The sequence below is a fragment of the Neoarius graeffei genome, chromosome 14, assembly GCF_027579695.1.
Source record: "Neoarius graeffei isolate fNeoGra1 chromosome 14, fNeoGra1.pri, whole genome shotgun sequence".
In the NCBI taxonomy this organism is placed as follows: Eukaryota; Metazoa; Chordata; class Actinopteri; order Siluriformes; family Ariidae; genus Neoarius; species Neoarius graeffei.
This window is the reverse complement of record NC_083582.1, coordinates 8,361,871-8,375,789: the sequence shown is the minus strand read 5'-3', so window position 1 is coordinate 8,375,789 and position 13,919 is coordinate 8,361,871. Positions and strand designations below refer to the sequence as shown.

Below are 13,919 nucleotides of genomic sequence, written 5' to 3'. Positions count from 1 at the left end.
AAATTACGAATTCTAAAACAATTAAATGTTTGGACTGCCAAAGTTCATAATTAAAATATCTTACCTGCATTTATATGTTTACTTTATTAATTTACTATTGATATTTCACTGGAGCTTCTTTATTTTATTTTATTTTATTTCTTTTTCTATTTTTTTTCTGTGTGTTTGTGTAGTTTGATGTTTGTTTGAGTGTTTTGTCCGCCGGTTGTGGTGTAGCTCCGGACCTAGTTTGGGCGTCGGTTCCCTCCAGGCCTTGGTTCACCGTGGGCGATGCCTGCGCTCCCAGCTGTGGACTGCAGTGAGCTCGTTGCTCATTTTACATCGTGGTTGTCCAGTGCTCTGCGCTTTAACGCTCGGCGTGATGTTTCGAGCGATGTTGCTCGGTGGTGTCGCGGCCGCTGTGCAGGCGGTTTGGAACACACCAGCGCTCTGCGTGGCGGAGCTTCTCTGCTCACTTTGTGGATCCATGGCGTGGTGTTGAGCGGTGTTGCTGGCGGCGTCACGGCGGCGCTGGAGATGTGGGACTTGTTTTCGTGCGCGTTTTGGTGGGACTGTGGCTGCTACACCACGGGAATTACATCCTGACCCCTACTTGGTGGACTTTTTACTTTTTATTTATTTATTTATTTATTTATTTATTATCTATTTATTTTTTTCTTTTGTTTATAATTTGTAAAGCGTCCTTGGGTTTTTTGAAAGGCGCTATATAAATTTAACTTATTATTATTATTATTATTATTATTATTATATTTCACGGAAAATATCATATATCCGTTTGGAAAACAGTTTTCAAAAATGGCGGCACTGACACCTGGCTGACACTTCATGTTTCGAAGTCCGGCACAAGTCTCGTGAAGATCGCGTGGATAAGCGACGCCTGCCATGGACCAAACGAACTAAATTCATCATGGCTAAAAATTGAATAGGCCGATAAGTATAATATTTAATTGCAATTAGTTGCCAATACAAGTCACGATATAAGGTTACTAAAACCGAAAACGTAATTGAATAACATGCTAATTAAGAAATAAAGCAAGTTTAAAAATGACTTCAGTTCTCCTTTAATGCCGCGTCACGGGATATTCAAAGTTTGCGGTATTTCTTTTTACAACCAAACCTGTATTGGTTCCTTTCCAGAGCTTTGTTCTGGACTTGTTTTGGTAGCTTCACGGCGCTGTTCTCGAACAAACTCTTCATTCCGAGTCCAGGTGTATTCATATTGAGATCTTGTGACACTTTAGTTGTACCAAAGTTGACTCCACTTAACTAATTTGTAAATCATTTTGCAAACTATGTTGGTTTTTGCTCCCAGTTCAGTCCTCTGGGGTGTTCTGTGTAAATTCATGACATAAAATCCCAGTGAAGTTCATCTCACTTCTAGGTTGTAACACTACAGTATGGTGGAAAAGGTCAAGATAAAGACAATGCTTCCAATCAAACACTTTAACTACAATGGTAGAATTTTTTGACGGGTGTCTTAAGTTTATATATGGGTCCAAAGACACATCTGTAAAGGACATTAACATGGTGCATACTGGTTTTTATTTACAATGTATTATTTTAGATATTTTATTAGCTCACCGGCCATAGGGTGAATCGCTACTCCTCCCTGAGATTTCAATGGATTTTGATTCTGATTGTTTTCTTCGGAAGATCTAATCAGTCTGCACAAAAGTTACTCTCTGGTTTTGTGATTTCTCATTAACAATTCACTAATGAGGCCAGTTAACGAACTTTCAGGAAAATCGCTAGCCTACTCCTCACTGAGTTTTCAATGGATTTTGATTCGGATTGTTTTGAAGATCAAATTGTTCGAATTGTTCCCATGAAGAGCAACTTAGCTAATTATAAATGAGTCTGGTTTGTCATGCTACGGCCGTGTGAGCTACTGCATCGCTGACACTCTGGTTTTGACATTTTCTTTTAAAAGGGATGTACTTTGTTTTGAAATTTTTGGTAAATGGAAAAAAGGGGGTAATTAGAGATAAATTCATGGTAAAAAGGTAAACAGAAGCCACATAAAGGAAAGTTTTAAGATTTAAAGATTAAAGGAAAGTCATAAAGCAAGGAAAATACAGTTGTGGTCAGAAGTTTGCATACAGTGACATGAATGTCATCTTGGATAAGAATGTCATGGCAATATTTGGGCTTTCAGTAATTTCTTTGAACTGTTCTTTTTCTGTAGCAGAATGATTCTACAGCGTACATCTTTAATTAAAAAAAAATAAGTAAAAAAAACCACTAGAATTTGATGCACAAGTTTTAATTTTCTTTGGGTTTTCATTTATATATGCTCACTTAGGTTATTAATTCAGAGGTGCTGAAACTTCTCTTATCTTGCCAAGGCCGAGGTCTCTTAACTTCCTGTTAGTGATCATGATTGACTACAGCTGGTAGCTTCTCTGTGCCTTCATGAAAAGGGTTTGTTTACAGCACTCATTGGATTGACCAACACATAGTAAAATGTGAAAGTTCAAGGAGCTCAGTGCAGATCTGAGAAAGAGGTTTCTAAACAACTGCAAATTCCAAGTTGAGGTCTGCGCGGGTCAGATTTTTCAGTCCCGCTCCCGCACGCGCCCGCATTGTGCAGTTCCACTCCCTCCCACGCCCGCAAAGAATTATGATTTTCAGTCCCGCTCCTGCCCACACCCACAAAAAAATTATAATTTTCAGTCCCGCTCCCGCCCGCAAATCCCGCATGATGCAGACGTTCGCATTATTTCTCAGGAAAGTTCTTGTCTTGACACAGCGTGATGGTGCCCCGCCCCCTACTTTGAGTGGATTTGAGCATAAATATCTACAGCTCACGTTTATTATTGTTTACCTTGTTTCTGAATTCAGCATGTGGTATCTCTAATAATAATAAGTGCTGTCAAACAATTAAAATATTTAATCGCAAATCACACATTTTTATCACATGAGAAACCATTGTAATTCTCTGATCAGCATAAAAAAGTGAATGGGCTTACTTTGTACCAATGTTTTTTTTTATTTATTGCAAAGCAGAGCTAGTAAAAGAAATGAATTGATTTACTGCTTGCGTTAGTCTACAACTTTAATCAGAGAGACATGTTACACAGTGACGGTAGGCTTGACTCAATGCTATCTCAGAAATCCTTCCTGTAATATGCAAATTTGGCCACCTCTGATTGGACAGCCAAATTTGCATATTACAGGAAGGATTTCTGGGATAGCATTGAGTCAAGCCTATCGTCACTGTGTAACCTGTCTCTCTGATTAAAGTTGTAGACTAACACAACAAGTAAATCAATTCACTCATGGTTCTCTTGCTAGCTGGGTGTGAATTGCGAGTCATTAGAGTGATCAAAGAATTTCCCCTTAGGGTGATCAATGGCAAGCTTAAGATACCATTTCTCATTCAATCTGGCAATCTGATTTTCTCTGCAAATTTAGGCATCTTAAAATGTTTTTATTAATGCCAAATAAAATATCCAGCCCAAATTATATGTGGTAGACATAAATTAATAATTTATAAATTTTATTTCAAGGACGTTTTTAGTTAGCGGGTGTTAGAACCTGCGTCTGTCCTAGTTCAGATGCGTCGACATAAGAGCGCTCTGGAGCAGGGCCAAAAGAAACCACACGAGTTAAATCAATCTGGTTTATTCAAGCACTGCTCAGTGATACATAGAAAAAGCAGGGTTTATATACATCAGAAGCTTGCGTGACAAGACAAGGTGAAACTCGCCAGATAAGGAGTCGTTTTTGTTATACATGAAAGAGCAGACCATACACCCCCTAGAACAAGAGGAACCAGGAAGGTGGTTTCAGCGAAACTAGAAGGTACAGAGAAAACAAAAGAGTCTGTTCTCGCGATTATGCACGTTTACCAGGGTGTGAAAGGGTCATAAAGCTCAGGACAGCTATGCACGAGAACACACACAATCTTACAATCCCCTCTTTTATACTTTGTTTACAGAGTATAACTACAGTTTAGACTCTAACGTATTGACAGACATAACAAGACTGATTAGTATGTTGTTTAGCAGTCCAATTGGCAAATCGCCAAAAAACGTTGTCCTCGTGGCTGGCTTGAGCGGGATTCCCTGCTCCAAGCGCTAAGACCAATACCAGAAGGAAAGTCATACTGGTCACTGACTTTGTTCTTTCTGTGTCCACAGGATGTAGATAGTTGAAGGTAGCCCAGGCTCACGTGTCTTCCAGATTCCTCAGTTCAGAAGTCTGCGGGACGCACCGACCATCCCCTCTTTGTAGATCAGCCGAAACCGGATCACTCCGGATGCTGGAAAGGGGATCCCTGAAAAGGCCGTCAGCTATTGTCACAGCAACTTTCTGAAACACAAAAACCTGTTAAGCATCAACAATATAGATTTCTATTACATTGGAGCCTTCTTTATTCGACTGGCATGAATCCACTGTGGAAAAAGGTCAGTTAGTACAGCCGTTCGAGTTACAGCGAGCACATCCGTGGGTTCACTGTAGGGTGGTTCCTCTAGAGGAGTGCCTAATTTAGCGAATTTCTTTACCAACACTTTATCCCCTACCTCAAAGGGGTGAGTGGGTGCCTCAGGAATGGGAGGCTTTTTGGAATTTAGTCTCGTCCAGTACTCATCCAACACCCGCATGAGACCCACGGCGTACTCACTGAGATGTACATCAAGATCACTCGTTCCTATAGCCTGCATACCTCTGCGCCAGGGTGTAGGAAAAGGCCGGCCCATCACGAGCTCATACGGAGACAGGTTGTCGAGGGCCACTTGAGCGGTCATTCGCATGTCAGCGAGAACTAAAGGCAAAACTTGTACCCAATTTTTAGTACCAGCTTCTTGCATGGCTTTACGCAGCTTACCCTTGATTGTTCTGTTTGCGCGCTCCACAATGCCGGAGGACTGCGGATGGTACGGGATGTGGAAACGCCAATGGATCTTTAGGTCTTTACACAGTTCTTGTGTCACCTTAGAGGTGAACGGCGTACCTTTGTCAGAGTCTATCCCTACCGGGAGACCATAACGCGGAATGATTTCTTGCGTCAATTTGTTTACCGCCGTGCGAGCGTCTTCTTTCCCACAGGGGAAAGCCTCCACCCATCGTGAAAATTTGTCGACCATGACCAAAAGATACTTAAAGGGGCCCTGCTTTGGCATGTGAGTAAAGTCAATCTGCCATTCCTGGAACGGCGTGTCAGGTATGGGAAGGTGCTGATGTACCGCGCCTGGTTTAGATGGATTATTCTGTGCGCACGTTAAACACCTGTCCAGAATGTGATGTACATCAGTGTGTATTTTGTCAATACAAAATGTTTTGGATAGATCCTCCACTACCCCTCTTCGGCCGCGGTGAGTGGGACCATGAAACTCGCGGACGAGAAATGGAGTACAATGTCTAGGCAAACAAAGGCGGCCCTGAGCATCGATCCGAACGCCACCAGACGGCTGCGCGCCGCATAAGTCCCAGAATTGTTGTCTGAGGCCGAAGCGGAGGCCTGGAGGGAGATCAAGTCAATGTCTGGAAGAACGGCACTAATCATACGGCTGGATGAGACCAGGGAGAGAGTAAGCGAAGGCGGAAAAACACCGGAGGCAGCCGCGGCTTTGGCAATGCGATCGGCGAGAGAGTTTCCCCTGATCTCAAAAGAGTCCCCAATACAATGAGCACGAGTCTTAACAATGGCTAAAGAGCGCGGGAGAAGACACGCTGTAATAAGATCAGTAACAAGCGAAGAATGAGAAATGGGCTTACCGTCTGCAGTGGTGAACCCACGCGAAGCCCAAATCCGACCAAAGTCGTGAGCAACGCCGAAAGCGTAACGTGAGTCAGTGTAGATAGTGACGTCTGTGTCCTGAGCAATAACACATGCACGGGTTAGAGCGTATAGTTCGGCAGCCTGAGCCGAGGAGAAAGGAAGAGAAAAAGCTTCAACAGTTTCATCAGGAAGGCGGCACACAGAATAACCACACACAAAAACGCCGTCAGAGGGGCGTGAACACGAGCCATCCACGAACAGTGAATCACCTGAAAGTAACGGGGTGGAACGTAAGTCGGGGCGGATACTTGTCTCGAAAAGAATGCTAGAAATGCAGTCGTGTGTTTCAGAAGGAAGAAAATCATCCTGTGAATTGAGGAGGCGCTGAAGAGCGTGTGCGAGAGAATCAAAGGAGGAGGAGGGCTTAACAGTAAGGTTTTCGGTGGCCAAAAGAATAGACTCGTATCCAGAGCGACGCTGCGCAGATAAATGCTGGGTACTGAGGTTCTTTAAAACGTGCACTACATCATGTGAGGTGTGGAGAACGAGCGGGTGAGATAAGACCAGCCGTTCAGCGTCCGTGACCATGACAGCACATGCAGCCACCGCCCTGAGGCAAGCAGGGAGACCCTGTGCCACAGAATCGAGAGTTTTAGAGAGGAACGCACAAGGCCGCATACCCCCCCCGTGCTCCTGCGCCAAAACCCCAGACGCAGTTCCCTGCTGGTTGCATACATATAAATGAAACGGCAAACGGTAATTCGGAAGTCCGAGAGCAGGAGCCGAGCATAAAGCCTGCTTCAGGGCCCTGAAGGCCGACAACATCTCGTCAGACCATACCAAGGGCTGAGTCAAAGGGTCCGAGTGCAGAATTGCAGAGCGCAGACACTTGTCATAGGTGGAACAGTCAGGAATCCACTGGCGGCAGTAATTGATAAGTCCCAGGAAAGCCATGAGGGCGTGTTTTGTGGTGGGCACCTGAGTGTCTAGGATGACCTGCACACGCTCGGGGCTGAGCCTGCGGGAGCCCTGGGAGAGATCGTGACCCAGATATCGAACAGTGGGGAGGCAGAACTGAAGCTTAGTTCGTGAGACCTTGAAACCTTCTTGCGCCAGAAGAGAGAGGAGAGCGAGTGTGGCTTTAGCGCAAATGTCCTTATCCTCCGCCGTTACCAGAAGATCATCCGCATACTGGAGCACGGAGGAGCCCGAGGGGAGGCACAAACCGGCCAAGGCGTCCCTCACTACGGCTGTAAAAACCGCAGGAGAATCAACATACCCTTGGGGTAACCTAGTCCAGGTGTACTGCTTACCCCTATACGTAAAAGCGAACAGGGGCTGCGTGTCGTGGCCCACAGGGACGCTGAAAAAGGCAGAACAGAGATCAATTACAGAGAAAAAAGCATGTTCACACGGAATCGAGGCCATAAGAGAGGGAACGTCTGGAACTAATGGGGCGACTGGGATAATTAACTCATTAATCTTACGCAAGTCCTGGGTGAAACGCCACGTGCCGTTGGGCTTCTGCACCGGGTTCACTGGAGTGTTATAAGGGCTAACACAGGGAACAACCACACCTTGCTCTAGGAGAGAACACAGAACATCATCAATGCCAGATAGTTTAGCGGGGGAAAGGGGGTACTGTTTCACATACACAGGCGAGGAATGTTTAATGACCGCCTCGTAAGGGGTACACTTAACAAAGCCCACCTCGTCCTTATGTTTCGCCCAAAGAGAATCTGGAAGGTCAGAAAGAGAGGGTGTGAGGTAGGTAGCGGCACAAGCAGCATTAAGAAGATTATGAGGAAGGGAAAGGGAAGTGAGAGCTTGGGCATCCGATGGAGCGTCGTCAGGTATATCCACACGCATGTGCGAACCACTGAAGGAAATAGAAAGCCCCAAAAGGCTCATGAGGTCCCGTCCTAGCAGATTGAAAGGGCATTCAGGCATGCAAACAAAAGAGTGAGAAAACGTTAGTAGAGGATCAAGGGCACAAGTAACAGAAAGGGGGGGCGTGCAACTGGAATGGAAAGGAACCCCTTCTATTCCCACAGAGCTTACAGACCGTGTAGATAAAGGACCCGCATATTCCCTCCCCACCGAAGACATCGTGGCCCCAGTGTCAAGTAAGAAAGAATACTCAGTCCCTGCTAGGCATAACACAATGGTAGGGAGATCTTCGTTAAGGGGGGAGCTGAATGAAAGATTTAACATAACAACGGTCGGGGTTTCATCGCTCTGAGGGCAGCCCTATGGGCGGGAAAAATCCCTCTGCCCAGAAGGGCTCGGGGCAGCGTGAATGACAGGCTTTTCACGTTCCCGTTCATCACGCTGTCTCGCATGGCACTCTCTTATCCAATGTCCCTCTTTTCCACAATAGTGGCACTTTCCATTTCTCCTCCCTCCCCCGCCGCGCGGCCCCATTCGGCGACCCCTCTCCTGTCGTCCATCCACCCGTCCGCCCGGCACAACAGATAAACATGCTTTATTCATCTTACAGTCTAGGAGACCATCGCTCTCCAACGTGCGCACCCGCTCCCCGGCCTGACGGAGGACCAGATTATTCCGGTCACTCCAGTGATGTTTTAATACGCTCTGTATTTCGGGGCGACAATTAGACAGAAAGGTGGACAAGAACATTGGGTTCGGGTTTGCCAAATCAAGTTCAAGACCTCCCAAGTGTTGCCAAACTTCCCCAAAGCGCTTCCAGAAAGCCGACGTCAGCTCAGAACGCTCCTGTTTGCAGTTAGTGACCTGTGACAGGTCTCTATTTGCTTGTTTTAAGGCGAGCAGGTATCGCGTCAACTGCTCGCGAAGCTGCTGCAGCGCGTCCGGCGTGTCTTTCCAAAAGAAGGTAGACACGGTGCGCTGGCGAGGGCGACCGTTTTCCCCTACCGGAGGCAATTCCTCCTTAACATTAACAGCAATATCGTTGACGGGGCGGAGGACCTGTACGTTTTCTAACAGGGCTGTCTCATCATATGCGCCTCCTAATTTATTTTGCAGAATAAACCGGTAATCAGCTCCCGTAAGTTGACAATTACGAGATATATTTTAGGAATCGTTTTTGCAGCTGACGGCGATTTACCAGTAATTTTTCCAGCCTTACTATAAGGTGGAGGTTTACTATCTAACGAGGCTGGAGGAGCAGAATGAGATTTGGATTTTCCTAGCGCCGCCTCCTCCGTTTCCTTGGTGACGGGTGCAGCCCGAGGCTTCGGGATGGATTTCAGGACTGAACGGGGAGTATAAGCCTGTTTAAAATTATCCCAAATCTTCTTCATATCATACCATTTGGCATATCCATCCCGCATATACGGGCGATCCCAGCCGGGGTCCCCTAATCCCTCATAAATCATGCGATAGGCCGATGCAAGATAACCAGGATCGAAAGTACCTTGGCGAGGATATGAAGGAATTTGAGGGTTGGCCTCGGTCCAACCTGCCAAATTATCGAGCCAAGGAGAAACATGATAAGCGAAACCGCACCTAGTCATCCATTCGGCCGGGGTTTCCCCTGGCGCAGGCTTAGGGAACGAGCTTCCCATCGTACAATGACAACAGACGGATCTGAAGAGGAACAGACGGAAATGTGTCGTAAATTTGTATAGCGCGCTCTTCCTGGACTCGAACCAGGGAAAACAAAATCGAAACTACTGCCAACCAGGTAGTCAATCAAACATGTCTTACCTGATTGAGAGTATCACGTCGGGGTCACCAAATTGTTAGAACCTGCGTCTGTCCTAGTTCAGATGCGTCGACATAAGAGCGCTCTGGAGCAGGGCCAAAAGAAACCACACGAGTTAAATCAATCTGGTTTATTCAAGCACTGCTCAGTGATACATAGAAAAAGCAGGGTTTATATACATCAGAAGCTTGCGTGACAAGACAAGGTGAAACTCGCCAGATAAGGAGTCGTTTTTGTTATACATGAAAGAGCAGACCATACACCCCCTAGAACAAGAGGAACCAGGAAGGTGGTTTCAGCGAAACTAGAAGGTACAGAGAAAACAAAAGAGTCTGTTCTCGCGATTATGCACGTTTACCAGGGTGTGAAAGGGTCATAAAGCTCAGGACAGCTATGCACGAGAACACACACAATCTTACAGCGGGACTGCAGCTTATCACCGCTCCCACCTGCGCTGCATATGTGCACTTCCAGTCCCGCCCGTGCCCGCAATGAGCTTTCAAAATTTGTCCCGTGCTGCACTGCTTTGCAGCGGGTCCCGCGAGTCCCGCGGGACTCCCGCGGGAGTGCAGGGCTCTAATTCCAAGATCAGTTCAAACAATTGTATGTAAGTTATTGTGAGGTGTAGTCACTTTGCCAAGCCACTTTGCTTCAAGAAAACCCAAACTGTCACGCTCAGCTGAAAGGAAATTGGTTTGGATGGTCAGGAACAACCTGGGAACCATCATGGCACAGCCCTGCCATGAACTGGAAGCTGATGGATCACTGTCTACAGTTCAGATCATCATGGACTAAGGGTGTTTTCACACTTGGTCCCTTTCAGTCATCTAACCGAACTCAGATCGATGACTCAGCATTTTTTGCACATATGTGAACACTCCAACCGTACCCAGACCCCTTTAAAGCGAACCGAACTGAGACCACCTCAGGAGGTGGTCTCAGTACGGTTTGCTAAAAATCAACGGTACGGTTCGCCTAATCTGCGCATTGTGAACAAAAAGCGCACCGGGTTCACTTCGCCTTTTTCACTGTATTTAACCTTCTTCGTTTGCCATAGTTGGTCACATGACTGTAGCAGGGAAACTCAACTTCCTTTTGGAACTTACCACAGCCGCTTTACAGTTCTCTGAACTTACTGACTGATGAGTCGGCCACAATAATATAACTATATTATAAATATATATATATATATATATATATATATATATATATATATATATATATATATATATAATATAATATAATATAATAAATTTATTTTCCTTAATCCCCACTATTTTGATCAAAGAATACAGCAGGGCAAGCATGGCAGCAGACATTTTGATTCAAGAGAAAATTACCCAGAATTCCGTGCACTGGGGGTCTGAGGGCTCTAAAGGACCTGGTGTGAACAGAAAGAGGACTGAGGCCCCATCAAAGCTTAACTGGACCAGAAAGAGAACCCAGTCCTCTTTGTAATAAATTCACAGTGTGAACACAAAAAGAACTGAATTCTTTTTCTGTTGGTCCACTTTTTGGTCCACTTAAAGAGGACTGAGTCTGGTTCCTTTAAAGGGGACCAGGTGTGAAAACACCCTAAAAGGCTGCTGTCCAAGAAATAATCCCCTGCTCCAAAATTGACACCTTCAAGCTGAACTAAAGTTTGAAGCTGACCACACGGACAAAGAAAAAGCCTTCTGGAGGAAAGCTGTATGGTCAGATGAGACAAAGATTGAGTTGTTTGGCCACAATGACCACCATGTACAGAGGGACACTGTACCAGCTGGTGGTGGTGGTGGTAGGATCATCATGCTCTGGGGCTGTTTTGCTGCCAGTGGAACTGGTTCATTGCACAAAGTGGATGGAATAATGAAGAAGGAGGACTACCTCAGAATTCTTCAGCATAAACCATCAGAAACTTGAACATGACTTGGGGCTTGGGAGTTACAACAGGACAATGAACCCAAACACGCATCAGCGCTGGTTGTGGAGGATAAAGCAGGCTAACATTAAGCTTAAAACAAGTCCTGACTTCAACCCTATTGAAAATATATGGACCGTGCTTATAAGTCGAGTCCATGCCAAGAAAAAAAAAAAATTGAACTCTACCAATTCTACCATGAAGAGTCGTGATATATCCAACCAGAATTCTACCAGAAGCTTGTTCATGGTAAACAAAATGTTTGGTCAAGGTGAATCTTGCAAAGAGACATTTTACCCAAATATTAGGTGTGCTGTATGAATATTTTTGACCCCGTATGTATAATTTTGACCCTGTGTTGATTTCAGAAAGCCCAAAGAAAACTTAAACTTGTGCACCAAATTCTACTGTTTTTTTTTTTCATTAAAGCTGTATGCTGCACAATCATTCTGCCACAGAAAAAGAACAGTTCAAAGAAATTACTGAAAGTTCAAATATTGCCATGACATTCATATCCAAAATGATATTCATGTCACTGTATGTAAACTTCTGACCACAACTGTACTTTTACAAATTAAAGGGGAGAGTTTTGATTAGCCCAGTTGAAAGTGGTGCAAGGTTTATGATACATTTATGTTTGTGTTGAAGCTACGCAAATGCATGGATTAATGACTTTTTGTTTGTTTTTGTGTTTTCGCTCTTATGTTGTTGATTGGTTATAAGACAAAGCTAACAAAAGGACTCCTGAAACGAATAAAATTATTAAGAACACCACCAGTAAAATTCATTCAACTGGCACTACAACACCCATCAATTATGCCCATCTGTCCCACTCAAAGACGCACCCAAGGCCCACCATCTCCAGTTGGACCACTCATGGCTTCCAGTTCTGAACGACGTGGAACCTAAAAAGGTTTCTAGATACCAACGTTTGTCAAACCTTGAACCTTTACTTCCTCCTGTACTGCACTGGATAGTATTTTCCTGCTCACAGGAAGGGTTTGTAGAGTTGTGGCAGGATTGTTAGTGCAGGATAAATCTTGGAAACGTGAAAAGAAGAAGGATAATAATATGAATAATATAAATAACAGAATTTCATTAAACCTGTCATGTTGCATGAGTTGGAACTAAATGCATCAACTGTAAAGCTAAAATCTACCTCTTTTTGTCTCGTCATAGGCTTCTGGAACTTTGGCCTGCAGTTCCTATAAACCAGCACTGGGGGGTGCTGTCTAAGTGTCTGGCCTACTGTAAAGCAGCATGCGATCCCTTTGTATACTCCCTGCTCCGGCACCAGTACCGGAAAGCCTGCACTGACATCATCAACCGGATCCGAAAACGCAGATCCATGAACTCATCAGAAGAATGGCAGCGAGCAAACGGTCCCAACACTGTCGTCCAGGCAATGGAGCTACCGGGAACACTGAAGGAATGTACAGCATAAAAGAAATGATAGGTGCAATGATGATGATGATGATGTGGAGGTGGAGCTTCTACGCACAAGAACTTAAGATTCTGCTCTTCTATCGGATCCTATCAAAATGATTCACTGGAGATTCCAGAAGGTCCATTCTCTTGAAAGAAAGGACAGTTGTAATTCAAGATTTTCAAGGATTTTTTTCAACAGATTCTGAAGAATTATGAAGGTTCAGATTTCTACAGTATTCTGGAGAGTTGTCTTTTCTAGATTGGAAGTTAAACACTTCCAGAGCATTGCATTTTCTCAAATGGAAGACTTTTAGAGTCCTGGAGAGTTCCACAAAGTACAGTGGAGGTTTCTTTTCAGTGAATTGCAGAGAGAGTTGTATTCTCCACGTTTTGGAGAATTCCCTTCTCGAATACATATGATTTTGCTGATTTGCGGAGAATTTCAGTCTCGATATTTCAGTCTTTATATTTTAAAAGAGTTTTAAAGAACTGAAGAGTTTCATTCTTTGTGGTAGATCTTGAGAGTTCTTCTCTAGAATGGAAGATTTGCATTGTCATATAGAGGACCACAGCGGTCCAGTCTAGAGGCTGAAAGGTCTGAAAGAGTTACATCCTGGAGGATGAAACATTCTCAATGGTTCTACAGAAATCTATTCTCCACAACGATGGATTCGAGATAGTTGACTTTCCAGTGTTCAAAGAAAGACAATTATAGGAATTCCTGGTTTTTTAGAGTGAAATATTTTTACAGTGTTCCCAACAGTAACATTAATCTAAAATGCAAAAATACTAGAGAGCTCAGTTCCCTAGAATGTTGAAGGCAAGTGAGTTCTAGAGAGTTCCTTAGAATTCTTGAGAGTGGACTATTTTATAGAGTTATGTTGTACACAGCAGAATATTCTGGAGTATTCTGGTCTTCAGAGAATTCCATCCATCTAAAAGGCAAAAATAATTCTATAGCTCCCTATTGTCTGGAACTCAAGACATTTCTGGAGAATTCATTTGAATTCTGGAGAGTCTGTCATTTTAAAGAGTTAAGTTGTCCACAGTAAAATATTCTAGAATTCAGCTGTCTCGAGTGAAACTCTGTAAAATCTTCCAGAGAAGACCATGCAAAATATTTTAGCCCAGCTGCCTAGACTGTAGAATTCAAGAATATTCTAGAGTATTCTGGTCTC

The 13,919-nt window shown here is 44.3% G+C and overlaps 2 protein-coding genes across 2 annotated transcripts in view; one reads left to right on the top strand and one right to left on the bottom strand.

Moving 5' to 3' along the window:
- Positions 1–12,874, top strand: part of LOC132897930 (G-protein coupled receptor 26-like) — a 45,367-nt gene extending 32,493 nt beyond the window's left edge. Inside the window, exon 3 of the mRNA XM_060939222.1 lies at positions 12,493–12,874. Coding sequence (XP_060795205.1) covers positions 12,493–12,757 — 265 coding nt within the window. The 3' untranslated portion in view covers positions 12,758–12,874. The remainder of the gene's footprint in view (positions 1–12,492) is intronic.
- Positions 3,609–6,449, bottom strand: LOC132897932 (uncharacterized). The gene is made up of 2 exons (XM_060939223.1): positions 5,722–6,449; positions 3,609–4,314 (listed from the first exon to the last, which is right to left on the bottom strand). Exons 1-2 carry the CDS (start codon positions 6,401–6,403, stop codon positions 4,292–4,294), a joined length of 705 nt encoding a protein of 234 aa, XP_060795206.1. The 5' UTR covers positions 6,404–6,449; the 3' UTR covers positions 3,609–4,291.
- Positions 12,875–13,919: the final 1,045 nt, after the last annotated feature.

Bases quoted from the DNA above. Each gene is read 5' to 3' on its own strand.
- LOC132897932 (XM_060939223.1), bottom strand. From the start codon at position 6,403: ATGCGGCCTTGTGCGTTCCTCTCTAAAACTCTCGATTCTGTGGCACAG. The intron at 4,315-5,721 runs GTAAGCCCATTT...TTTGTGTTTCAG, and splicing joins TGGGTTCACCACTGCAGACG to AAAGTTGCTGTGACAATAGC.